Genomic DNA, 25487 nt, shown 5'->3' with positions numbered 1-25487 from the left:
ATCTTCACTTTCTCTCTTCCAATTAGACAACATTAACTCGGCTGTCCCTCGACTATGTTGTTTCGCCCTGATAACTGTTGGTTACGCTTCACTTTCACAGTGGTTGGCTTCTCTTCCAAGTGAGACTGATCTTGTCTTTACCGCAGAGCCCATGCACGCCACTTGTTTGTCAGTTGGAGATAATGGACAGGGATCATGAACTGAAGGCTGGGTCCCTACTATCGCCACCTTGCCCGTGTGCCCTGACCAAATGTCAGGTGAAGCAGTGCCAATTAGAGGCAGAGTCTTGCTGGTGGGGGGGAGTGAGGGTCACATCAGATAGCGGGAGGGTCGGGGAGAACTGCTCAGACCCTTTTAAGAGGTGGTCCATCAACTGTCATAAGCAACCCCCCCCCCCAGGCCACCCATGAGCCTTCCCTTGCGATTCAGAGCACAGGTCACTCGCAGTTAGACCTGCCAGCCAGTCAGACCCTAGCTGTTCTCGCACAGTGGCACAGATTTGTCTGCTGCTGGAAATGCCATCAGATTTGGGGAGGACCATGGTGCCACATGAGTGACTTGTGGGGATGGAAGAGGTGGTAAGGAGGTACAGCTCATGGCTCTCAGTGCACACACATCACCCTGTTTCCAGCCCTTGAACAGCTAGCGGCTTTACTCGATTGAGGGGAAGTTAGACCGTTCCTTGCAATGTTGCCAATTACCAAGACCTTCCAATTTCCAAACTCTCCACCAGTGAGAAATTAAGATCCCCCCCTAGGAACTAAGGGACTATCCCAAAGTCTGCCTTGATGGTGTGCTGGGTAATGGATCAGCCCACTAGATCAGCCGGGGAGGGGTTTAGGGAGCTGGAAAACAGCAATTTAGGAAATTTATTTTTGAAGGTAAGCTTCACCAAGGATCTCTTGTGATTTGAGTGAGGTCACTGTCATGTTAAATTATAATGGTCTCCTAATTTCTCATCTGATTGACGAACTCATTTAAAACAGTGAAACACATTGTAAGTCATGAAGCAGACGTTACAGTAAACCAGCTGATTTCTGTTTGAGTGCAACTGGCAAACACAGAGCTGACTAACTGGTAGGCACAGGATTAGATTCCCTACAGTGTGGAAGCAGGCCCTTCGGCCCAACAAGTCCACACTGCCCCTTGCAGCATCCCACCCAAACCCATCCCCCTGTAACCCACACACCCCTGAATGCTATGGGCAATTTAGCAAGGCCAATCCACCTAGCCTGCACATCTTTGGACTGTGGGAGGAAACCGGAGCACCCGGAGGAAACCCACACAGTCACGGGGAGAATGTGCAAACTCCGCACAGACAGTTGCCTGAGGCTGGAATCAAACCCAGGTCCCTGGCGCGGTGAGGCTGCAGTGCTAACCACTGAGCCACCGTGCCAACCTTAGATTGTACACATAAAGTACATTGAGCCCCTGAAAGGCAATGTACCCGTGTAGCCGTCAGCTGATCTCGCAAGATACTCCCTTCATTAGATTGTTTGGTAGTAAGCTTTCGACAGAATTAATGAGATTCCATAAATGAATCTAGAATAAAGAGGGCTATAGGATACAAAGGCAAAAAAGTGAAGAAAAAGCTTAATACAGTGGAGTTTTGAATGCATTTCTGGGCACCAGACTTTTGGAAAGATTTGTGGCTACTAAAAAAGCAGAAGATCTCGATGAGAATTGTTGCAGAAATGAGGAGCTTCAGTTACTGTGGGTTAACTGGAAAATCAGGGGCTGTTCCACTTGGAGAGAAGAAGGTGAAAAGGTGATTTAATCAAGGTGCTCAAAATCATGAGGGGTCTGGACAGAGGAGGTAGCGAGAAATACTTCCGGAAACACTGGCACGAGGATTGAGAACAAGGCGGCATTGATCGGCAAACTGAAGCAATGGAGACACATGGAGAGACTTTTTCTTTCAAAGAAGTAGCGAGCAGTTCGGAACGCACTGCCTAAATGTGTGGAGGCTTTTAAATCATGGCTTTCAAAAGAAAATGAGCACATTGTCCGAAGGTGAAAACATTTCCAGGGCCACTGGGAAACAGGTGAGGGAGTGGGGCCTGGTGAGCTGCGCTTGTAGAGATTTAGGACGGACACAATGGGTGAATGGCCTTACTCAGTTCTGTACCCATTCTGCAATTCAATTCCGCAGAATAGGGAGACCCACATTTTGAATCCTGAAATGATCATCAGCAAATTTTTTTTATAGCTGTGTACATTATTTTTCCTTCAATGATTACTCTAACTGTTAAGAATTATGGTGGTTTATTTTATTTGTATTTTATCACAGTCTGGCCTCTGTCACCTTGGTGATTTGTCAAGAAACCAAACCTTTAATCTGTCCATTATTTATAAATTTTAATACATGGGTTTTATTGACTGATAGAGTCGCACAGTGGCTCTGTGGAAGAGATGAAATGAAAGAGGCTCTTTGGTCTAACTCGTTGGAAGGCTGATTGGTAAAGATATTCACTTATAACATGATCCTAAAGATTTCTCAGGAACTTCCCGTTCTGAATGAAACACTCAGGTTTGGGAATGCCAGTGGCGTTGCAATGTGAACTTTGGAGGGACTGCTCTGCCAGAGCCCAGACTGTAATCCTCAAAGCTGTGACCTCAAGTCGGACTGTTGTTCAGTGGATGGTAATCCTGTAATCCTTTCTGATTTAGGAAAATGGAATCACTGAAGGCGGATTTCCCCCGGACAAGAGTCACATTCCAGCTGTCAGTCCTGGGTCAGAGTGTCCTTCAGCAGCTGAGGGAGTTCAGTAAACGGCACCTGTACCCAGCAGAGCAGGTATGGGATGTTAGCTCCTGCATGGTGAACCATTGACAAAACTCAGCTACCAAACCCTGAGACAGAAACAGAAGTTGCTGGAAAAGCTCAGCAGGTCTGGCAGCATCTGTGAAGGAAAGAAATCAGAGTTAATGCTGTGGGTCCGGTGACCCTTCGTCAGAACTCACAACGGAAGGATCACCTGACCCGAAACGTTAACTCTGATTTTTATTTTCATCCGCAGATATGGACAGACCTGCTGAGTTTTTCCAGCAGCTTCTGTTTTTGTTCCTGATTTACAGCATCCACAGTTCTTTCCGCTTTTACCAAACCCCGAGGGTCCACTTGCATTATCAACGTCAGCCGCAGTTATCAGGGAATCCTTGAATGGTTACCGCCCAGGAGGCCATTTGGCCCATTGTATCTGGCTATCTCCCAGCAAAAGAAACGTTTCTTGTGCCACTCCTCTATCCCTTCACCTGCAGAGACTTTAACAACCTGATATCCTTTCAGAATTGAGTTATGCAGTCTGCTGCTGTTTCTTAGGTCCTTGCCATTCAATCTGCCTCCCCTCCGTTCTCAGGCAGAGCGATCCAGATCCTAAAGACCAGCTGGATTTAATCCTTGTTTTTTCTGCAGTGCATCTTGTAGATAGTACACACTGCTGCTACTGAGTGTCGGTGGTGGAGGGAGTGGAGGCTTGTGGATGTGGTGCCAATCAAGCGGCTGCTTTGTCCTGGATGGTGTCAAGCCTCTTGAGTGTTGCTGGAGCTGCACCCATCCAGGCAAGTGGGGAGTATTCCATCACACTCCTGACTTGTGCTGTGTAGATGGTGGACAGGCTTTGAGGAACCAGGAAGTGTGTTACTTCCCGCAGTATTCCCAGCTTCTGACCTGCTCTTACAGCCACTCTGTTCATGTGGTGAGTCCAGTTGTATTTCTAGTCAATGATAATCCCCAGGATGTTGATCGTGGGGGATTCAGTGATTGTAACACCATTGAATGTCAAGGGGTGGTAGTTAGATTGTCTCTTATTGGTGATGGTCATGGCCTGGCATTTGTGTGGCTTGAATGTCACTCTAGTTAGGCCCCATTTAGAATACTGTGTCCAATTTTGGGCCCCACACCTTAGGAAGGACATAATGGCCCTGGAACGTGTCCAGTGGAGATTCACACGGATGATCCCTGGAATCGTAGGTTTAATGTACGATGAACGGCTATGGATCCTGGGATTGTACTCATTAGAGTTTAGAAGGTTGAGGGGAGATCTAATAGAAACTTACAAGATAATGTATGGCTTAGAAGGGGTGGACGCTAGGAAGTTGTTTCCATTAGGCAGGGAGACTAGGACCCGTGGGCACAGCCTTAAAATTAGAGGGGGTAAATTTAAAACAGAAATGAGACGACATTTCTTCAGCCAGAGAGTGGTGGGCTTGTGGAATTCATTGCCACGGAGTGCAGTGGAGACCGGGACGTTGGATGCCTTCAAGGCAGAGATTGACAAATTCTTGATCTCAGAAGGAATCAAGGGCTACGGGGAGAGTGCAGGGAAGTGGAGCTGAAATGCCCATCAGCCATGATTTAAATGGCAGAGTGGACTTGATGGGCCGAATGGCCTTACTTCCACTCTTATGTCTTATGGCCTTATGGCCTCTTGTCAGCCCAAGCCTAGATATTGTCCAGATCTTGTTGCAGTTGAATATGGGCTGCTTCAGTATCAGAGGAGTCACGAATGGTGCTGAACCTTGTGCAATCATTGGTGAACATCCCCAATTCTGACCTTATGGTGGAGGGAAGGTCATTGATGAAGCAGCCGAAGATGGTTCTGCCTCGGAATGACCTCATTGCCTGTTATTTGTGAGGCGTGAATGTTACTTTGCACTTGTCAACCCAAAGAGCTGCTTGTGGCTGCCACACCAGAGGCTGAGGAATTTTGATGTATGTGGCAACCAGCTGTGGACATCTTCCTACAGGCACCGGTCTGTCGTCCGCTGATCCGCGTGTTTGGAAAGCCTCAGGTTTGAGGGAAAGCAGCTGGAAGCCTTTCCCGAATCCTGCACACAACATGCCAGATGTCGCACATTGCAGGCGTCTTGTACCTTCTCTGTGGCAGACGTGGCTAACAGGGCAGGAGGCAGGGGCCCATTGGCCGTCTTTCTGCCTCAGGATGAAGAGGGCAATTAATTCCCACTTAATGGCCCCACCCCCCCTCTGTGGGACCTCTCCCAGAGGCATGTGCAGGGGCTTAGCCTGGGGTTGGAATATCGAGAAAACCAGTTCTGGGTAGATCGAGGGCAGTTGGCAGGAGTGGGGTGACAGGGAGGTAAGGGCTTGGGGGGGACGGTGGGAAAAATGACCCTCGTTCAAAGTCTCCTGGAATGGGGAAGGGAGTTACCCGCTGAAAACCACAGCTCTGCCCTTCCAGCAGCACCCTGTTCCCCTTTTATCCCTGCAACTCCCCATCTCGTCTTCGCTCCCCTTCGTCCTGGGGTACACCGAGAATTGGGCACAGCTATCCGCTCTCTCACCCCCTAAGCCCTGCCCTGCCTTGTCACATACAGTTGGCAGAGTGTGACTGACCACACTACCTCCCAATGCTCCCCACCGCATCCTCGGTGATCCTCCACCCCACTGGAACCCTGCCAGCATGTCCATTGCCCACGTGTGGTACCAAGCTTCCCTGATGGAGGTGGCATGTGGTGGAACTGTCAAGTCTTGCTGACCCTTCAGCTGCTGGTCATGATCCCCGTGTCCCTGCAAGTCATTCTCTTACAGTCACACATGCACACGCACACGCACACACTCTCACACACACACAGACGCACATGCACACACTCTCACACACACACACACACACACACACACACACGCACTCTCTCTCTCTCTCACTCTCACACTCACTCACACACACTCACACATACTATCACACACACACGCACACACTCACTCACACTCTCTCTCTCTCATTCACACTCACGCTCTCTGTCTCTGTCTCTCTCTTATTCACTCACTCACACTCTCGCTCACACACTCTCACACACTCTCTCACACTCACTCTCTCACTCTCACATTCTCACTCACTCACACTCACTCTGTCTCACACCCACTCTGTCTCACACCCACTCTCTCTCACACCCACTCTCTCTCACACCCACTCTCTCACACTCTCACTCACATTCTCACTCTCACTCACTCACTCTCACTCACTTTCGCACACACCTGAGCACCAACTGTGAGACCTCTTCCAAAACCAGGGAGATTATTTTTATCTGAGCTTTAACAACATTTAAAGGAGTAATTTTTGCAGATTGTAGGTTAACTGTACCCAGAGGTGGAAACGTGTCTCAGGTTAAACTCTGCCCTGTCCTGAACCTTCCACCTGCTGTTCTAAGGAAGGGTCACCAGACCCGAAACATTAACTCTGATTATTTTTCTTCACAAATGCTGCCAGACCTGCTGAGCTTTTCCAGCAGCTTCTGTTTTTGTACCTTCTATTTGTGATTGTTCCTCAAGACTTTGATGGAAATTCATGGCTGTTTTACGAAGCTCTCTGGGTCGAGTCTATTTTACAGTTGGTTTCCCTTGAGGAATGAATTAAAAGCTCAGGAAATCCTGTGTAGAATGTGTACAAGCTGCAAGTGGCCACAAGGTGGCAGTCAAAGCACGCTCCCCCACCCAGAACCTTGTGGGTTCTATTTTGTTTGGGATCCTCAGAACAGACAGTGCATTTGTTACACTTCACTCACGGAGTCTGAGAAACATAGAAAATAGGAGCTGGAATAGGCCATTCGGCCCTTTGAGCCTGCTCTGCCACTTGTTGTGATCGTGGCCGATCATCCAACTCAGTCCCCTGTTCCCACTTTCACCCCATATCCTTCAATCCCTTTCGCACTAAGAACTGTATTCACTTACTCGTTGAAAACATGCAGCGTTTTGGCCTCAACCGCTTTCTGGGGCAGAGAATCCCACAGGCTCACCGCTCGCTAGGTGAAGACGTTTCTCCTCATCTCAGTTTTAAAAGACCCGCCCTGCGTACTTACACTGTGAACCCTGGCTCTGGACTTCCCAGGCATCGGGAAAATCCTTCCTGCACTTCCCCTGTCCAGTCCTGTTGGAATTTTATAGGTCTTCATGAGATCACGCTTCATTCTTCTAACCTCCTAATCCAGCCAGTTTATATGCCAGTCCTACCGTCCCAGGAATCTGTTTGCTGAACCTTCACTCTCTCTCACACCCACTCATTGCCAATGTTGCCAGGGCAACGTGCACTTTTTTTTACAAGTGGTTGTCTAGAGTGTTGGTGGAATCTCTGCCATTCATAGAACGCAGAGCAGTACAGCACAGGACCAGCCCCTTCGGCCCACCATGTCTGTACCAACTATGATGCCATTCTAAACTAATCCCGTCAGCCTGCACATGGTCCATACCCTCTACATTCCTTCCATCACAATGGCAGACCCAGAATCTCTTCCATTGTTTGCCTCCTTGCTGTTGTTGTGTGTTAGAGGGAGTGGCAGGTTGATAATTGATCAACAAACTCGACACCATCCAGGACAATGCATTCCGCATGATTGGCACCATATCCACAAGCATCCACTCCCCCCACCACCGACGCTCAGTAACAGCAGCGTGCACCATCTACAAGATGCACTGCAGAGATTCACCAAAGAACTTCACACAGCACAGCACCTTCCAAACCCATGACCACTTCTGTCTAGAAGGATCAAGTCAGCAGAAACATGGGAATACCAACCCCAAGCGCGTTCCCTCTCCGAGTCACTCACCGTCCCGACCTGGGAGTATGTTGCCGTTCCTTCACAGTTGTCGGTCAAAATCCCGGAATTCCCTTCCTTGAGGGATTGTGGTTCAATCCACAGCAAGTGCCATTGTTCAAGGAGGCAGCTCATCACCACCTTCTCAGGGGTAGCCAGGGATGGACAATAAATGCTGGGCCCAGCCAACGATGCCTGCTTCCCATGAGTGAATAAGAAAAAAATTTGCCTGTGTTATGATTAAGTGGCCATCAAGCCATTGGGTGAGATTTGAACTTGGCTCAGAGGCCAGGGAACGCCCTAAGCCTCACAACCTCCTCTGTCTCTAAAGTATCTTTTGTTCAAACCCATTCTCACTTTCCAGCTCCTCCACTGTCCTCCCCAACCCCCACCTCCCGGCCTCCCATTTCTCTCCTGTTAGCAACCATTGGCTTTTCCCAAGCCACTTCCTAAAACCTGCATGTTCCTGATTGGCTTCCAGGCCTCTCCGCAGAAATTAAAGACGTTGTTTTCGAACTCATTGCTCCAAACTCCATTTCCAAGCGGCTAACTCTGCCTGTCTTTTGGGGAAACAGTCTGAGGCGAAGTCAGTTTGTTCATGACCTCGGAGTCATGTTTGACCCCGAGACGACCTTTCCAATCTCTAAATCATGCCATCATTAAACCATCTGTAATGTCACCTGGCTGCACACCTAACCCTGTTCATCCCATCAGTGTGGGCATTGCTGCTGACCCTAGCTATCCCAATGCAGTTCTGCCTGGTCTCACACTTCCTGTCCTCAGCATGCTGAACCATTCCAAACATTTGCTCCCAGGCCTAAACCGCATTGAGTCGTGTTCCTCAACTGAGCAGCACGCTTAGCAACCAACATTGGGCTCTGGGAAAGAAACGTTTGATTTCAGACTTGAGCTTTCAAGCCACCTGTTACCTCAGCCCTCTCCGATTCAGGGTGGGCAATGAATGCTGACCATAGGCAGCAAAGCCCATATCCCATATGAAGAACAAAGACTCTGTCACATGGTGTTTCTAGCAGCACAGCACCCCTCAGTACTGGGGGTGAGCCAAAAGCTTTGGGTTGAAGTGAGGCTCTCCTGGCCATTCCTGTGTGTTCCTGTGTGTTATGAAGCTTGGTGCGTACTCTGCATCGTGGCTGGTCGTTCTGCGTTCTGGTGTTTCTATCATTGACACAGTGTTGTTTATTGTTATCCAGGATATTGCAACGTACTATGCTGCAAATGTACAATCAATCCTCAGGTGGAAGAAACCTCCCATTATAGAGGCATTGAAGGTAATTTTGAAGTGAATTTTTTGCTCTTTATGATCCCCATGGAGCAGGAAAGGTTTGTTACAATTGTGACATTTATAAAATCATTATGGCTTTGTTATGTTTCATGGTGCCTGGGGACAATGGCTGAAGTTTCTGTACCTCATGTTGTGTAGATTCGTCTCCTGGGATCCAGATGATGGTTGTCACTGCACCAGTCCGATCCCTGAAAGCAAATCTAACTGGACAGACCAAAATAACAAAGTGTGGAGCTGGATGAACACAGCAGGCCAAGCAGCATCTTAAGAGCACAAAAGCTGACGTTTCAGGCCTAGACCCTTCATCCCCCTTTTCTGATGAAGGGTCTAGGCCTGAAACGTCAGCTATTGTGCTCTTAAGATGCTGCTTGGCCTGCTGTGTTCATCCAGCTTCATACTTTGTTATCTCCGACTCTCCAGCATCTGCAGTTCCCATTGTCTCTTGACAGACCAAAAGTTTGTTTTGAGGTTGTTTTTATGATGGTTAGTTACTGAAACAGTGTCACACAAAAGCTTCTTTAATCACAGAATTAGGGGGTTGTTGGCAATGTCTCAGCAGTGTTATCGCTGGACGATTAATCCAAAAAGCCAGATAACGTTCTGGGACCCGGGTTCGAATCCCACCGTGGCAGATGGTGGAATTTGAATTCAATAAAAATCTGGAATTAAAAATCTAATGGTGACCATGAATCGATTGTTGGAAAACTCAACTGGAAGGCCCTTTCGGGAAGGTAATTGCCACCTGGTCTACATGTGACTCCAGACCCACAGCATCATGGTTGACTTTTAACTGCCCTGTGGGTAATTAGGGATGGGCAATGAGTGCTGGCCTTTCCCTCATCCTGTGAAAGCTTACTACTCGGAAGGAGGAAAAACAAAGCTCTGTTGGAAACACAAATAGCAAACCAAAGTTTTAACCTGTTCCCCAACACTGTTGTTTACCTTGACACCAAAGTTTTACTTGGACTGATTCCTCCCAGCTTCTTTTCGTTGGACTATGGCTCTGTTTTACAATTCCTTTCTGAGTTTGCTAGCATGAGATGTTCACAATTCCAGTCGCCAAATTTTTCTGACATCTGATGACTTGTGATTTCTATCCAGTGTTTCCTGCTTTGGAAGCTACACACACCAAACCATTTCATTCTCCAGCATCTGCAGTTCCTATTATGTCTGATACAATTTCAGAGAGGGTGACTCCTGTTAGGTGAAGCTAGATTATCCTGTAAGGAGAACCCCTTCTGAGATGTAATCCTGGTTGTTCTAATCTGGGACTTTGAGCCGTATGTTCTGAAATCAAAACAAGCTGTTGTTCAGTTGTAAGCTCCTCAGTTTAAACACTTTTTATTCATCATCAGTACAGAGGGTTCTCCCAGGTACTTGGCTACAGTCATAGGATTTATGCAATTAATAGTAGGGCCTTAGGTAGTATTATAGATCAGGGAGGCCCAGGGGTTCAGGTACATAATTCTTTGAAGTTTGTGTCATGAACAGACAGGGTGATTAAGCAGGCATTTAGCTTGCTTACCTTCATTGCTCAGACCTTTGAGTATAGGAGTTGGAACATAAGTAAGGCCTCTTCTGGAGTTTGCTGTCCATTTCTGGTTGCCAGAAGGAGGTTATTAAACTGAAGAGCATTCAGGAAAGATGTTTCCAGGAATACAGGGCTTAAGCTATAAAGAGAGGTTGATAAACTGGGACTTTTTTCACTGAAGTGTAGGAGGCTGAGTGGTGACCTTTTTGAGGCTTACAAAATCATGAGGGGTATAGATAAGGTGAATGGCAGGTGTCTTTTCCCTCGGAGGCACATTTTGTAAGGTGAGAGGAGAAAGATTTAAGAAACATGAGGGGCAGCTGTTTTACACAGAGAGTGGTTCATGTGTGGACTGAACTTCCAGAGGGAGTGGTGGATGTGAGTACAGTCACAATGTTTGAAAGGCATTTGGATAAGTGCATGAATAGGAGAGGTTTGGCAGGGAAATGGGCCAGGAGCAGGCAGGTGAGACTGGTTTAGTTTGGGATTATGTTTGGTATGGACTGGTTGGACCGAAGGGTCTGTTTCCACGCTGTATGACTCTGTGGTTCAATGACATGCTTTCTTGGAATTGATGCACTTAAGAAACTGTTTCATAGGTCTTTCTGACCCTTCTTTTAGAAAAGAATATTCATAGCAATGACCCATATTTGTTTGCCTCTATTTTAAAATTATTTAAAATCTCAAAATATAATATGTACAAAATATGTCTTTCATCACACTTCCAAAGCCTCAGAAAGGTGTTACAATATATATGCTGTAAATTACCCCTTTACATTTTAAGGTGAAAGGGGTGGTGTGTGTGTCTGTGTGTGTGTGTGTCTGTGTGTGTGCGCGCGCGCGTGTGTGCGCATGTGTGTGTGCGTGTCTGAGAGGTTGGGATTGATGCTTAGTTTCTACTTAGAGCCATGGGTAAGTATATGGAGGAAGCCATTTTGAGATCAGGTTACAGGCCTCCCTATAGCTCTCTATGAACACTTGACTGTCATCAACAAATAAGTGCATTTTTGCCTTGTGTGTTATGTTGCCGTCCAAGAGGTAGAGACCAAGAGATGGAATCTGACAGGCCCACATCTCATGCAGAAAAATCTTGACTCTATCGTTCACCGTGGCTGGGCGCTTGAACACTGGTTAAAGACAGAGCTCAGTAGGAATGAAAGGAGACTGGGGGATTAGCCTATCTTGGATCCAACAGAAGAAATCTACAGTGTAAGCCTCACAGTGAGTGGTAGTACTGGGGTTAGAAGTTGCCCAGCTGAGAAAAAACCAAAATGTAAATAACCCCTTCGGAGCTGGGAGCAACTGTGAACTGATTGCTACAATAACTAATTTCACAGAGAATGATAGTGAAGATGAAACAAATATTTCTGTAGTTTGAAGTGTAGATTTCCTATGAAAGAAAAATGTTTATTCGATAGTTTTTTAATGGCCATTTCTTGCAGTAAAAGACGTAAAACGTGAAGTCTTGATGCGTTATTTTGTCAGCTCTTAACTGGAGGTTTGAATTTCTCTTTAGAAATTATCGAATCTCTATAGCGATCCGAATGGAGTTAATACCACTGCAGCAGGGAAGAGAAAGGGCAATATTTCACTTCTGTAGGATTTTAGTTTTTCTTCAATTGTTTGCATGTTTGGATGAACTTTCTTTAAAGTCTTTAACTGGGTGTTGATAAGGATGATACAGTCTTGAAGCTCCCTGTTATCAGAAGTCAGTGCCCTGTGACTTTTCACTGCAGCAGTACTAGCCAGCTTCAGATTTCCAATTAACAGCCGAATCCCCACTTCCAGAACACGGGAATCAGGGGAATGAAGCAATTCTGACATTTCAGGCGTGGTGCAAAACGGCTTTCTCAGAAAATGGCTCATAGTGCTCCCCCTTCCCCTGTGCTGAACAGCAATGCTGGGCATTGCCTGGAATTGTAGAACTGTACAGTAAAGGGCCCATTCGGCCCATCAAGTCTGTACTGCCCTGCTCTAGAACAGCAAATTTAAAATGTTACTCTCACTTAGGGGACCTAAGTTTCGAATATGAAGGTGTTCCAGCACTCCCATCTCCTCTCTCACCTTCATGATTGCCATGAGCAGTAATGATTTTTCCCACTGTTTTCAGTCAATTCCATTTCTTCACAGAGCCATTATGGACACTCAGGGAGGCCGTTCATTCCATCGAGCCCCTGCTGACGCTGAGTAGAGCAATCTAGTCAGCCTAATCTCCCTGTGGCTATGAGATTATATTTCCCTCAAATGTGACCCAGTTTCCTTTTGAAACAGCTGATCACCTCCACATCCCCACCTCCCATGTAGATATTGGGTTCCTAAGTCACTTGTGAAAATCATCTTCTTCACAGCACCGCCCCCTTCAAACTCTTGTCGCAAATTCTCCAATCTGTGCCTTCCCATCAGCCCGCACCCTCCACCTCTCCCAGTCCTTACACCATCACCTGATGGGAAAGGCTTTCTTTAGCTACTTTACTCTAACACTTATCTCATTCACCTCCATCAAGTCTCCTTTCGATATCTTTTCACTCTGAGGAGAATGGCCCCAGCTTCTCCAAACCAGGTTTGCAGCTAAAATCGCTCATCCCTGGAACCGCACAGACAGATGTCAGTTTGATTTGATTTGATTTATTGTAGTTACATATACCTAAGTACAGTGAAAAGCTTTGTTTTGCAACCAGTACAGGTAGATCATACCAAACAAGGACATACAGATCAAGGGGTGCTTAGGCAGAGCGAAACATACAAGGTTACTTGCTGCTCTGGACCAGGGCAGTACAGACTTGACAGGCCGAATGGGGCCTTTACTGCACAATTCTACAATTCCAGGCAATGCTCAGGAATGTTGCATACAAGAGCAGCACAGTGGCTCAGTGGTTAGCACTGCAGCCTCACAGCGTCAAGGACTCGGGTTCGATTCCAGCCTCGGGTGACTGTCTGTGTGGAGTTTGCACATTCTCCCCGTGTCTGCGTGGGTTTCCTCCGGGTGCTCCGGTTTCATCCCACAGTCCAAAGATGTGTAGGTTAGCTGGATTGGCCATGCTAAATTGCCCATAGTGTCTAGGGTGGTAAATGCAGGGATAGGATAGGGAGTGAGTCTGGGGGGAATGCTCTTTGGAGCACTGATGTGGATTCAATGGGCTAGAGGGCCTGCTTCCACACTGTAGGAACTCCATTCTATGTTGTGGTTGCACAGGAGGTGCACAAAGCAAGACCAACATCGTTTGAAGTTAGAGAGTGCATTCATCATGTCTAATAATGGCAGGGAAGAAGCTCTTCTTGAGCCTGTTGGGGTGTGTGTTTCAGGTTTTGTATCTTCTGCCTGATGGAAGATTACGGGGAAAAGGCAGGAAGGTGGAGTTGAGGATGATGATTAGATCAGCCATGATCACATTGAATGGCAGAGTGGGTTCAATAGGTTGAATGGCCTGTGTCTGCTCTTGAGTCTAACGGTCAGTTTTCAGTTTTTACTTAAAAATTCTTACTCTCCTGGGTTCAACGTCAATCTTCCGCAAGGAGCGTCATGAAGGGATTTTTGGAATTCCAAATACAACCACCTCAAATGCCGTACCTTCAGGAAAAAAGCTGGATGTAGTTGTTGAACCAAGGTATGTCTTTGGTGGAAGCCGCATTGGTTGGTATTTCCCAGACTATTTCCTGAGCTTGGACATTAGCCTGGCTGTTGCTGGTAGTTCAGCCCTCTTTTTTTAACCCGATGTTAATGTTGCATCAGTTCGGCCACAGGGTGAATTCACAAAGACAAAACAATTAGGAGCAGAAGTAGGCCATTCAGCCCCTCGAGCCTGCTCTGTCATTTGATCTGATGAAGGCCTGAACCCTCACATTCCTACCTGACAGCCCCAAAACCCCTGACTCCCTTGTCAATCAAACGTCTGTCCAAATCATCCTTCCGAATATCCAGTTACCCAGCTGCCTCTGCTCTCTGGAGTCAAAACTTTCTCCAGATTAATGACCGCGTGAGACCCTTTCGGTCATAAGTGGGAATCCCCTGGTCGTCCCCTAGTACTGGACTGCACCTCGAGAGGCAACACCCTCTTGGCATCCACCCTTCAAACCCCTTCAGGATCTCACAGCAAGACCAGCTGCCAGTCTGTAACCGATATGGGCCTAACCATTTCTTTGTTTAATTTGTTCATTGGCTAACCAGCACTCATTGCCTGTCTCCAAGTGACTTTTGAGCTCCCAGCTTTACCAGGCCATTTCAGAGGGCATTAAGAGTCATCCACATTGCAGTTGACCTGGAGTCATGTGTAGGCCAGACTGGGGAAGGATGACAGATTTCCTTCTCTGAAGGACATTTGTGAAGCAGGTAGGTTTATTTTTTTGTTTCAATAACCAACGATGGCTGCCATTAGAATGGCTCTTAATTCAGTTTCTTTTTTCCGCTGAATTTGAATTTCACCATCTGCCACGGTGGGATTTGAGCCCATGTTCCCTAAAACTTCAGGGACTCCGGATTATGCGTTTTGTGACACAGAGTCACTACACCACAGTCTGCTCAGGCTTTCCTTGTAAGGTAGCCGCAGCTCTCCCCCACCTCTTCCTGGCAACTAGTTGAGCGAATCTCCTCTGAACTGCTGCTCCTACAATTATAACCAGATTTGGTTCACGAATTAGAGGCAAAAAAAAGCTGCAGATGCTGGAATCCAAGGTGGACAAACAGGAGGCTGGAGGAGTGCAGCAAGCCTGGCAGCTTCTGGAGTAAAGGAGCAGTCAATGTTTCAGGTATTAGCCTCCTTCAGGGCTGGAAGTGGGGCTCGGGAGAGCTGCAGATAAAGACGGTAAGGAGAGAGGGTAGCAGAATGGTGGTGGTAGGTGGGCACTGGTAGTAGGTTTGACCTGGTTGGCCGATGGGAGGGATGAATCTGGTTGGTAGTTGGAATGGAAGGGAGGAAGTGGGGCTGGAAAGGGAGTCTCTAGATGGGTGGGAAGGTTATTTGAAATTAGAGAACTTAATGTTAAGCCCTCTGGGCTGTAGGGTACTCCAGATGTGGCCTTCTCCACATCGTTGAGACCAGACGTAGACTAGGTGACCATTTCACGGAGCATCTTCTTTTGGCCCCATAATGGCACTATCTTACCCTAGACCTCCCAAATGGCCGAAGCGACTGCCTAACCTCCCGGTCCCTGCCCATTTCAACCATCCCACTTCCGTCTTCCACTCCCTGTCTGACATTTCTGAAGAAGGGTCCTGACCTGAAATGTCAGCTTTCCTGCTCCTCTGATGCTACTTGGCCTGCTGTGTTTATCCAGCTCCACACTGTGTTATGTCCATTATCGGTCCCCTCCAGTGTCGCAGTGATTCAGAACGCAAATTTGAAGAGCAACACCTTATCTCTTGCCCTGGCACCCTACAGCCCGGAGGACTTAATGTTGAGTTCTGCAATTTTAAATAACCTTCCCAACCATGTCCCGGCTCCCCTTCCAGCCCTACCCCCTCCCTTCCGTTCCAGCCATCAACCAGATTCATCCCTCCCATCGACCAACTAAATCATAGCTACTATCCACCATAGACTGTCCACCTATCACCACCATTCTGCTACCCCTTCCCCCCCCACTCTTTGTCTGCTCCCCTCCCTCCTACATCCAGTCCTGAAGAAGGGTAATACCTGCAACATTGAATTCTCCTTTCCTCTAGATGCTACCTGGTTTGCTGTGTGTGTTTCCAGCCTCCTGTTTGTCTGTCTCAGTTCTCAAATTTCTTTGAACACCCTGTTCACTTGTTTCCAGCATAGCTGGCTCCTCCTCAATGGTAATTCCCAGCTCCCATTTTAATCCAGCGGGAACTCTCCACTCTGCTGCAAAGCCTCCTCCTGCTGTGATCTCGCTTTGAACACCCCTCCAGGAGGCCAATGACACCCACATTTAGATCTGGTTAATGGTTTCCCCTTCTCTTATGCTGTTATCTCTCGGGTACCATTGACAGTGAGAGATGGCTTTGGACTTTGTGGACTAGTTGAAATCCAGAGGTGTTAGAAATTAACATCTCTGACTGGCAGGGTGTTACAGTTCACTCAGGGAGGTTGGATTGCTGTGGCAAATTGACTGTTATGAGCTAAAGCGATAAATAGTGATCGCCGAGGCTCCAATATCCCTTCCATCTGGTGGCTAACCAGGAATTCCTCCCACACTGTCTCTCTCGCTCTCTCTCTCTCTTCCCTCCACCTATGTGTTGGATGGATTTGCAGGTTGATACTCAGCCTGGTTGGTCACACGGTGAGGATACCTTCCTTGGTCAGTACCACACCACCTTCTCAGGCAATTTCCCAGCATCAAGGAAGACTACCCTCCACTCCCAAAGGTCCCGAACAATCTGACACTGGGTCTTCGCACTCTGCCACCGGGTGGGGCAAGTGGTTGTTGAAGAGGTGTGGGGGACATTTTAGTTTTCACACACTGCTTCCACTGTTTGTGTCTGAGCCCAATGGCGCATCTGCAGACACTTCGACCGTTTGGGAGGTCTGGGGTAAGACAGTGCCATTAGAAGATTGCACTTTCTGAGGGACGGTGTTCTTGAACCTTGAACTGACCTTGCTTGTCAAGTCCTCAGGTAGGATTGAAACCCTGAGCTCCAGGGCAAAGACAGTATCCTCTGCCCCATGGATGTCCTTTCTAACTGAGTGCAGTACTTCAAGTAGGAGGGATGGAAGGTACCAGAACCACAGAGAGATTGGAGTTGTACTTGTTGAGAGTAGAGGAAAGGAAGGGAGGATTTGACAGAGGCGTTTGAGCTTCTGAAGGGTTAGGACAGAGTAGATGAAGTTCTGAGGGCACAGCGGCCGGTAAACAGGGGACATGGATGGAAGATGTCTGGTGCAAGAACTGGAAGCAATGTGAGGCAAGCAACTGTTTTACACAACAGGTTGCAATTTGGAAAACTCTGCCTGAGCACAGTTTGGCTAATCTCACACACAAAAAGAGACTGAAGTAAATGCATGAAAATGTTACTGTGCTATGGAGAAAGTGCGGGGGAGTAAGGCTGATTATTTTACCAGACAGGCACAGTAGACTGGATGTGCGACATTGTTCGGTGACCCTATGCAGGATTGGATGACGTGAATATTTTCTCTGGCTCTTTGTGTTGTGTTTTTCTTCCCTCCTGGCAGCACAAGGCGAAAGCTGCAGGCCTCTGGAACCTCTTTCTGCCAGCGGTCAGTGGCCTGACTCAGTTGGATTATGCTTTCATTGCTGAAGAAACAGGAAGATGCTTCTTTGCTCCTGAGATTTTCAACTGCCAGGCTCCAGGTAGTTTGCCAACATAAGCACCGCCTGCTGAGTTAGTCTTTTAATTGTCGAATGGATCGCACCTTCTGCTGGGGAACTGTGAGGCTTAAGTGAGTGGGGAGGTTGGCCAAAAAAAAACTCTTGACATTTTATAACAAAATCAGAAAGTGCTTCAACCTCTCACCAGGTCTGTGGAGGGGGAAAGGGAGTTAAAGTTTCGCGGTCCAGTGTGACATTTCTTTGGAACCCATCAGTTCCCTGGAGGCATTCCCAGGCTGGACCCGGTCTCTGTTTATCTGGACACTACCGTCATCAGAGACTCCTTGCCGATCACTGAGCATCATTGTCCATTCCATTCCATGATCACAAACTTTCCTGGCCATGCCTTAGCCTTCCATATTCTGTAATGACCCTCTTCCTCTTGTATTCAATGTTCTCTTCTTCTTTTCACGCTTTCTTTCCCAATTCCTGTTTTCCTTTTCTCTTTCCTTTTTTATTTCTTTCCTTCCTACCTTCCTTCCTTTTCTCCCTCCCTCTCTCCTTTTCTCTCCTTTTTTTTCCTCCTTTCTCTTTTTTGTCCTCTTTCTGTTTCTTTCTCGGTCTCTCTTTCTCTCCCCTGTCTCTCTGTTTCCTTTCTCTCTTCCCATCTCTCTCTCTCTCTCGTGTTTTTTCACTTTTTCTCTTTCTCGTTTGTTTTTTTTCTCCCCAAACCCTCGCCTGTCAACTCCACCCACAGCTCCCCACTTTCAGAAAATAGGATCTCAGGTTTTTCTCTCACCAAGTGAATTCTGGCCACTCTATATGGCTCCAATGTTCTGCCAAGAAACAGTGTTAGACTTCTGCAGTGCTGTTGTTGATATTTCAACTTTTTAAATCCTCCCCTCACCAAATTATACACATTAAGGGTAGGGGTGGGCCGTGTGGCCCCTTAGCTTTTGATTATAAAACATAAAACATTCATAGGATATTGACAGCTTTCGCTGGGCCAACATTAATTGCTCATGAGATATTTTAATTTAATTCAAATTTCTGCCAATGGTGATATTTAAACCCACATCCCCAAAATTTTATCCTGGGATTCTTTGTTATTGCTTAAGTGAAATCACCACTGTGTCCCGGCCTCCCACTAAACCGAATTCAATAAAAATCTGGAATAAATAATAAAACTGACCATGTAACTGTTATCATTTGTCATTAAAAAAAACCCATCTTGTTCACCTCTTGTTCTTTAAGGAATACTGTCTGCCATATCTCACTTACATCTGACTCCAGACCCACAGCAACTCTTGACTGCCCCTCTGGTCAGTTAGGAATGGGCAAAACACACAAATGAATCAAAACAAAAGTATTCCTTCTGTAGCAATGTGCTTAAATAAAGTTGTCACAAAAATACTTCATTCCTTTTATCTTTTAAAGTGTCTGCTGAAAATTCAGATTCCCATCCCAAGGCATTTTGCGTCCCTCTAGAGGTTCCACTTTCTATGCTTTATCCTCCTATTGGATTAATTCCAATTTGTTCCCCTCCCTGAATTTTTCGACAGGTTTCCCCCTTTAAAACTTGCTTCTTTGGTCATCTGCACTCGCACCTTCTTCTGTAGCTTGGTGTCACATTTTGGGTGAACACTCATGTAAGTAATTTACTATGTTAAAGGTGCTATATAAATGCAGTTGTTGATGCTGTTCTTCTGCCTATGGCTGACCAGAAAGCATCGTTCGATATGACTGACCCGTCGATTTTACTTTCATGCTCGAAGTGAGAATTTCTTCTTCAAATACTGCCCCCCCTGGACTTTTGTTTTTACATATTCCTGCAACATGGGTGTCGGTGAAAACAAGAGACGAGAGGAATAACACAGTGTGGAGCTGGAGGAACACAGCAGGCCCGGCAGCATTAGCAGTTCTTACTATCTAGGAGCGAGAGGGAGATGTTTATAACGTTAGACCAGCCACAGCTGGAGGACAGTGAGTAGTTCTGCCCATCACACTATAGGAAGGATGTGATGGTATTGGAGAGGGTGCAGGGTGGACAGGACCGATTCAGCTGGATAAGTTTCTTCAGAGCAGAGAAGGTAGTGATGGCAGGGTATCTGATTAAGGGGCACTGACAGAGTAGACTGGGGAAAAACCAGTACAGCATTAAGTAACCAGTGGGCGTAACTTTAATGGAGAGAGCAGGAGGTACTTTGAAGAATGCATTTTGCCCAGAAAATCGTGGAACTCACAGCGAGGAAGAGTGGGAGAGGGTGGAGCAGGCCTCGTTGGTTGACCATGGGGCGAGGGCTTTGTGGTCCGGACTAATTCTGTCCTCTGCTGACACCGAACCACAAGCACCTTGGGCAAGGGGCCATGGGGTATGCGGTGGGGTGGGGGCAGCCCTGCCTGATTTTATACCCCCCCACCAATGACTGACATCCCCCTGATGACCAACAACCCCGATGACCAACACCACCCCCATGACCTCCAACCCCCAATGACCAATACCTGCACCCCGCCCAATGACCAACACTCCCCCAATGACCAACACCCTGCCCGATGACCAACAACCCCCCCAATGACCAACACCCCACCCGATGACCAACAATCCCCTCGATGACCAACACTCCACCCGATGACCAACACCCTGCCCGATGACCAACAACCCCCCCCAATGACCACACCCTGCCCAATGACCAACAACCCCCCCAATGACCAACACCCTGCCCGATGACCAACACCTCCCCCAATGACCAACACCTCCCATAATGACCAACACCTCCCATAATGACCAACACCTCCCATAATGACCAACACCACCCTCATGACCAGCACCCCGCCCAATGACCAACACCCCCCCAATGATCAACACCCCCCATAATGAAAACACTTCCCCCCAATAACCTGCACCCCCCATTGCTCAACACCCCACCCCCACCAATCACGTCATACACAGCTCAGTGTTGAGGGAAACAGGTTCCTGCTCTCCATGCCCACCCAACCCACTCTTGGTACCTAATCCTTGAGAGCAATGTGCAAACCGCTTGTTTCAACACCCCTTGTTACTGAAGAAATGCTATGGCAGATCGTGTTGAATTTTCCACCTGACAACATTCCCACCTTGTTTCCTAGACACGGGGAACATGGAGGTGCTACACCTGTATGGAACCGAGGAGCAGAAGAAGAAATGGCTGGAGCCCCTGCTTCATGGAGAAATCCATTCCTGTTTCTGTATGACAGGTATCTAGATCTGTTTGGGTTATTACATTGGGATGATTATGAGCCCAGCTGACGTTCTCACTAGAGCCGCATTGTGGAAGCTACACACTCCTTTCTCCACCTCCCAAAGGCATTGGCAAACTCTGGCTGATCTGGCCTACAGCTGCTGGGCTCCAAGCTCCGGAATTCCTTCCTGAAGCCTTGCCACGTATCCCATGATGCTCCATAAAACCTCCACGTCTTTGGCTGAACTGTTGGTCATCGGCCTTCAGATTTTGTTATTTGGCTTAGAGTCATGTTTCCATTTTGCGGTCACTCCCGTGAAGCAATGTGGAACATTTTACAATGTTAACTATTTAACACACTATTTAAATGCAACAGGTCGATTGCTGCTGCTCACAAAGCTGATCGTAGAATCCCTGCGATGTGGAAGTAGTCCATTCAGCCCATTGAGTCCACACCGACCTCCAAAGAGGAATACACCCAGACCTAGACCCTCCCCACCATATCCGTGTAATCCTGCATTTCCCATGCTAATCCACCAAACCTGCGTATGTTTGGACTGCAGGATGAAACCGGAGCACCTGGAGGAAAGCCACACAGAATTGGGGAAAATTTGCAAACTCCACACAGATAGTCGCCTGAAGCTGGCATCGAACCAGGAATCGTGGCACTGTGAGGCACCCGTGCCAAGCACTGAGCCACCGTGCTGCCCCCAAATGGGTGGGTTTAAAGATTTGCAGAGCTGGAGGGCTGGCTTCCCTGGCAACAGGTGTCTATTTAGAGAAATGCCCCCCACAGTCGAATGACTCGAGTGTTTCGGACAGTCCCACAGGCTTGAACCATGGAGTGTGAGGGTAAGGCAATGTGCGGGCTCCGAATCTACCCCAGCCAGTGAGGTGCATGTTTTATCAGCGTGCTGCAGTGTGGATTGATGGATGGGGGTCTGCATGTCTTGTTTCATCTCAGTGACTGGCCAAGAATCGCTCCTGATCTCATTGGCTGCCAGCGGCATGTGTTTGAAGGGTTTTGGGCGCGGGTAGGTGCTTATTCTGTTGGACCACATTCCGAGCCACACTTACCATGGCCCCATACCTTGGGGTGGGGCTCGACCCCAGAGCTTCTGGCTCAGAGGCAGGGACACGACCTACTGAACCCCCTGACCTTTCCTGTGCATACCCGAGTGTAGCTGGAGGCAGAAGCTTGTGCTTAATGGTTCTGACCCTCTCACCCCCACCCCACCAACCCCACCCCTATCACTATTATTAATGGATGCTGTTAGTTCAGAATTGATGGCCTTCTCATCTTTGACCGTGATGTTTTTCTCTTCTCTCGGTCCACCTTGCAGAGCCGGATGTGGCTTCCAGTGATGCCACCAATGTCGAATGTAGCATTCACCGAGATGGAGAGAGCTATGTGATTGTTGGCAAGAAATGGTGGGCCAGTGGTGAGTAGAGAGTGATCCGGAGATCAGATTTGGAAGTTACAGACCCCTTCCTCATCTTGGGGAGGGACAAATACTCTCAGTATTTTGTCTGACGTGAAACCAGGTGGGAGAGTGTGAGCGACGAGGAGGATGTAAATGGCCCTCAGAGCGATTTAGACAAATTGTGTGAGTGGGCAGTTGTATACCAAACGCTTATAATGCCGATAAAATGTGAAGTTTTCCATTTTTATAGGAAGAGTGGTGAATGGTGATAGATGGGGAAATGTTAATGAACAAAGGGATCTGGGTGTCTTTGTGCCCCAGTCATTGAAAGCAAGCATGCAGGTACAGCAAGCAGACAGTAAAGCAAATGGTTTATTGGCCCTCATTGCAAGAGGGTTTGAGCACAGGAGCAAGGACATCTTCCTGCAGCTAGCCAGGGCCTCGGTGAGACTAGGCCTAGAGTACTGTGTGGAGCTTTGGTTTCCTTACCCAAGAAAAGATACACTTGCCAGAGAGGGAGAGCGATGGACGTTCACTGGACTGATTCCTGGGATGGCAGCTTTGTCATATGAGGACAGATTGGCTCAACTTGGCCTGGATTCACTGTGCTCCAGAAGAATGAGTGGGGATCTCATTGAAATATCTAAACACTAATAGGGCTGGACAGACAGAGTGCGGGGATGAAGATTTCCCCTGGTTGCGAGGTCAAAGAACAAGAGAATCGGGCAATGGGATTTGGCCATTTTGTACTGAGATGAGGAGATTTTACTTCACTTAGAGGATGGTAAATTGTGGAATTCTCGACTAATGGAGGCTAGGTCACTGAATATATTGAAGAAATAAGTAGATTTCTCGAAGCTAAAGGTGTCACAAAGTACGGGGAGAGCACGGGTGTTGGTGCGGAGATAGAGGAACAGTCATGTTCATATTGATTGGTGTGACAGCTTGATGGGCCGAATGGCCTAACTGCTCCTATTTTCGATGTTTCTGAGCTAAGCGTTGAGTTTGAGCCTGCTGGTTATTACCCCACTTGGAGGTATTCTTGGTTTGACTGCTCAGCGTACCAGCCTTACTTTATTCTTACAGATGATGTGGAGATGCCGGTGTTGGGACTCGGGTAGGACAATGTCAGAAGTCACACGACACCAGGTTATAGTCCAACAGGTTTATTTGAAAACACATGCTTTTGGAGCGTAGCCCCATTTTCGGGTGAAGTGAGAAAGAAGCACGCAGAACGCAGAATTAGTAAGTAAAAGATCCAAGGGTCATGCATTGTCTGACCTAAAATGTCACCTCTTCTGTACACTGATAAACGTTTAGTTCCCTCAGGACGGTGACTTGTAAGGAATTTGGGGATTTACATATACATATTAATCAATTAAAACTTCCCAACTGATTAAAGATTAACGGCATCTGAGGTTTGTTTAATAAATCTTCATCAATTTTGTGACCTTTTGATCTTTTACTTATAAATTCTACGTTTTTTTTCTCTCTTCACCTGATAATGGGGCTACGCTCCGAAAGCTTGTGATTTCAAATAAGCCTGTCGGACTGTAACCTGGTGTCTTGTGATTTCTGACCTTTTTCTTGAACAGAGAGAGATCAGCACTGGCACCTTAGAATAGATGTGCTGTTACTCCTGGTAGAACGGGATGATTACATGTGGAAGGATTTGTTGAAACCAGTCAGCTTCGCCGGTGTGGCATTTCCAAAAAGCTCAGCTGGTTAAAGGTGTGGCACATTGTATCTAAGGGAAGATAACACTTAGGAAGAGCTGGCAGAGTGTGATAGGTTCACTGGTCTCCTGCATGACTTCGATTAAAGGCACAATAAAAGTTTAATTCAAGGCACTGACTTAGCCACAAATATTTGGAAAGATTGTGTTTCTTTGCAAAACGTTATGTTTTACGAGCTATTGGGCCAGTTTAAGTTAAATATTAACTGCACATCAAAGACAAATAAGTCGTAAGTTTTGGTGGTTTAGACTTTTCAGTGCCTGATTGTCTGATGCTGGCTTTAAAAGGTGACCTTTCCGCTATGCAGTTGAAAGCAATTGCCAATGTATTGAGCTATTCATTCACTGCCTGGAGCTGAATGCAAGACCTTGCTGTGTCCTCAGAAAGGCAGGGAAGTGGAGTTGAAGATGATCAGATCAGCCATGATCTCATTGAATGGCGGAGCAGACTTGATGGGCTGAGTGGCCCCTATGTCTTAAGGGCCTTTCTAAAGATTGTTTCTTCTTGTGTTTCATTCCTGAGGATTGCATGCTGAACAGATTGAAAGTGACATCTCCTTTTAGCAATATTTGAGTCTCGACGTTCCCTTCAAAACTTTGCTCCAACTGTTTCTGAGCTAGTGGCATAATCTGGCAGGAAGGAGTAATTCCTCTCGCCCCGCAGATTCCAAAAATACAAAACGATGGCCGTCACTTGTAACATTTCAGCATTCCTGTTATGGGGATTGTTTCCACTGCTTATTTCGCTGTGTCACCTTATTTGTCATAGTGTGGTTTATACAGATAAACAACTTAATGCAGTTGTCTCAAATGAATGCGCTGCCTGGGAGAGTGGTGGAGGTGGATTCCACAGGAGGTTTCAAAAGAGAGTTTGGAAGTGATGAATTTACAGGGCTTTGGAGATAGAGATGGAGAGTGGAACTAGCCAGGTAACTCTTTCATGCGCCGGTACAGTTACGATGGGCTGAATGGGTTCCTTCTGTACTGTAAAATCCTATGACTAAGATCTGGGCTACAAAGGCTATCAGGCCACTGATGTTTTGAACTCCAAGTTGTTTAGGAAAAGCAAAGGTTTGTTCTTTGAAAATTGAAACCCGACGTTACGATGGAGGTGAGTGAGAGGTGCAATGGCTTTGCCATTGGGTGTGCTGTCGTAAATAGCTGCTGTATGTGCTTAATGGCTGTGAAGGATTCAGACCAGTGACTGACACCGCCTGGATTGCAAACACCAAAAAGTATATCGATAATTGCTCTGAGTCCGAGGATGCTCCTTATTGGGGAACTCCTCTTCAAGGAATTGTCTTCTTCAGATTGAAGATGAACTGGAAGAGATCCAGGAAAGATCCTAGTGGAGAATTTCTTAACATTTCTGCAGAGAGCAGGATGCTGCCTTCACAACTTAAATGAGATTGACACACTCTTATGTCAACTGAAGATTTGTTCTTTGGTATTAATGAACCATCCTTGGTGGCCACATGCCATATAATTTTTTTCTTGATCATTAACT

The 25487-nt window shown here is 47.1% G+C and overlaps 1 protein-coding gene across 1 annotated transcript in view; it reads left to right on the top strand.

Moving 5' to 3' along the window:
* Positions 1 to 25487, top strand: part of acad11 (acyl-CoA dehydrogenase family, member 11) — a 145986-nt gene that overhangs the window by 31244 nt on the left and 89255 nt on the right. The window contains exons 10-14 of the mRNA XM_059652195.1: positions 2671 to 2797; positions 8760 to 8837; positions 17507 to 17645; positions 20730 to 20837; positions 22165 to 22263. Coding sequence (XP_059508178.1) covers positions 2671 to 2797; positions 8760 to 8837; positions 17507 to 17645; positions 20730 to 20837; positions 22165 to 22263 — 551 coding nt within the window. The remainder of the gene's footprint in view (positions 1 to 2670; positions 2798 to 8759; positions 8838 to 17506; positions 17646 to 20729; positions 20838 to 22164; positions 22264 to 25487) is intronic.

The sequence above is a fragment of the Stegostoma tigrinum genome, chromosome 2, assembly GCF_030684315.1.
Source record: "Stegostoma tigrinum isolate sSteTig4 chromosome 2, sSteTig4.hap1, whole genome shotgun sequence".
Lineage (NCBI taxonomy): Eukaryota > Metazoa > Chordata > Chondrichthyes > Orectolobiformes > Stegostomatidae > Stegostoma > Stegostoma tigrinum.
The sequence above is the reverse complement of the archived record's forward strand: the minus strand, read 5'-3'. Positions and strand labels throughout refer to the sequence as shown.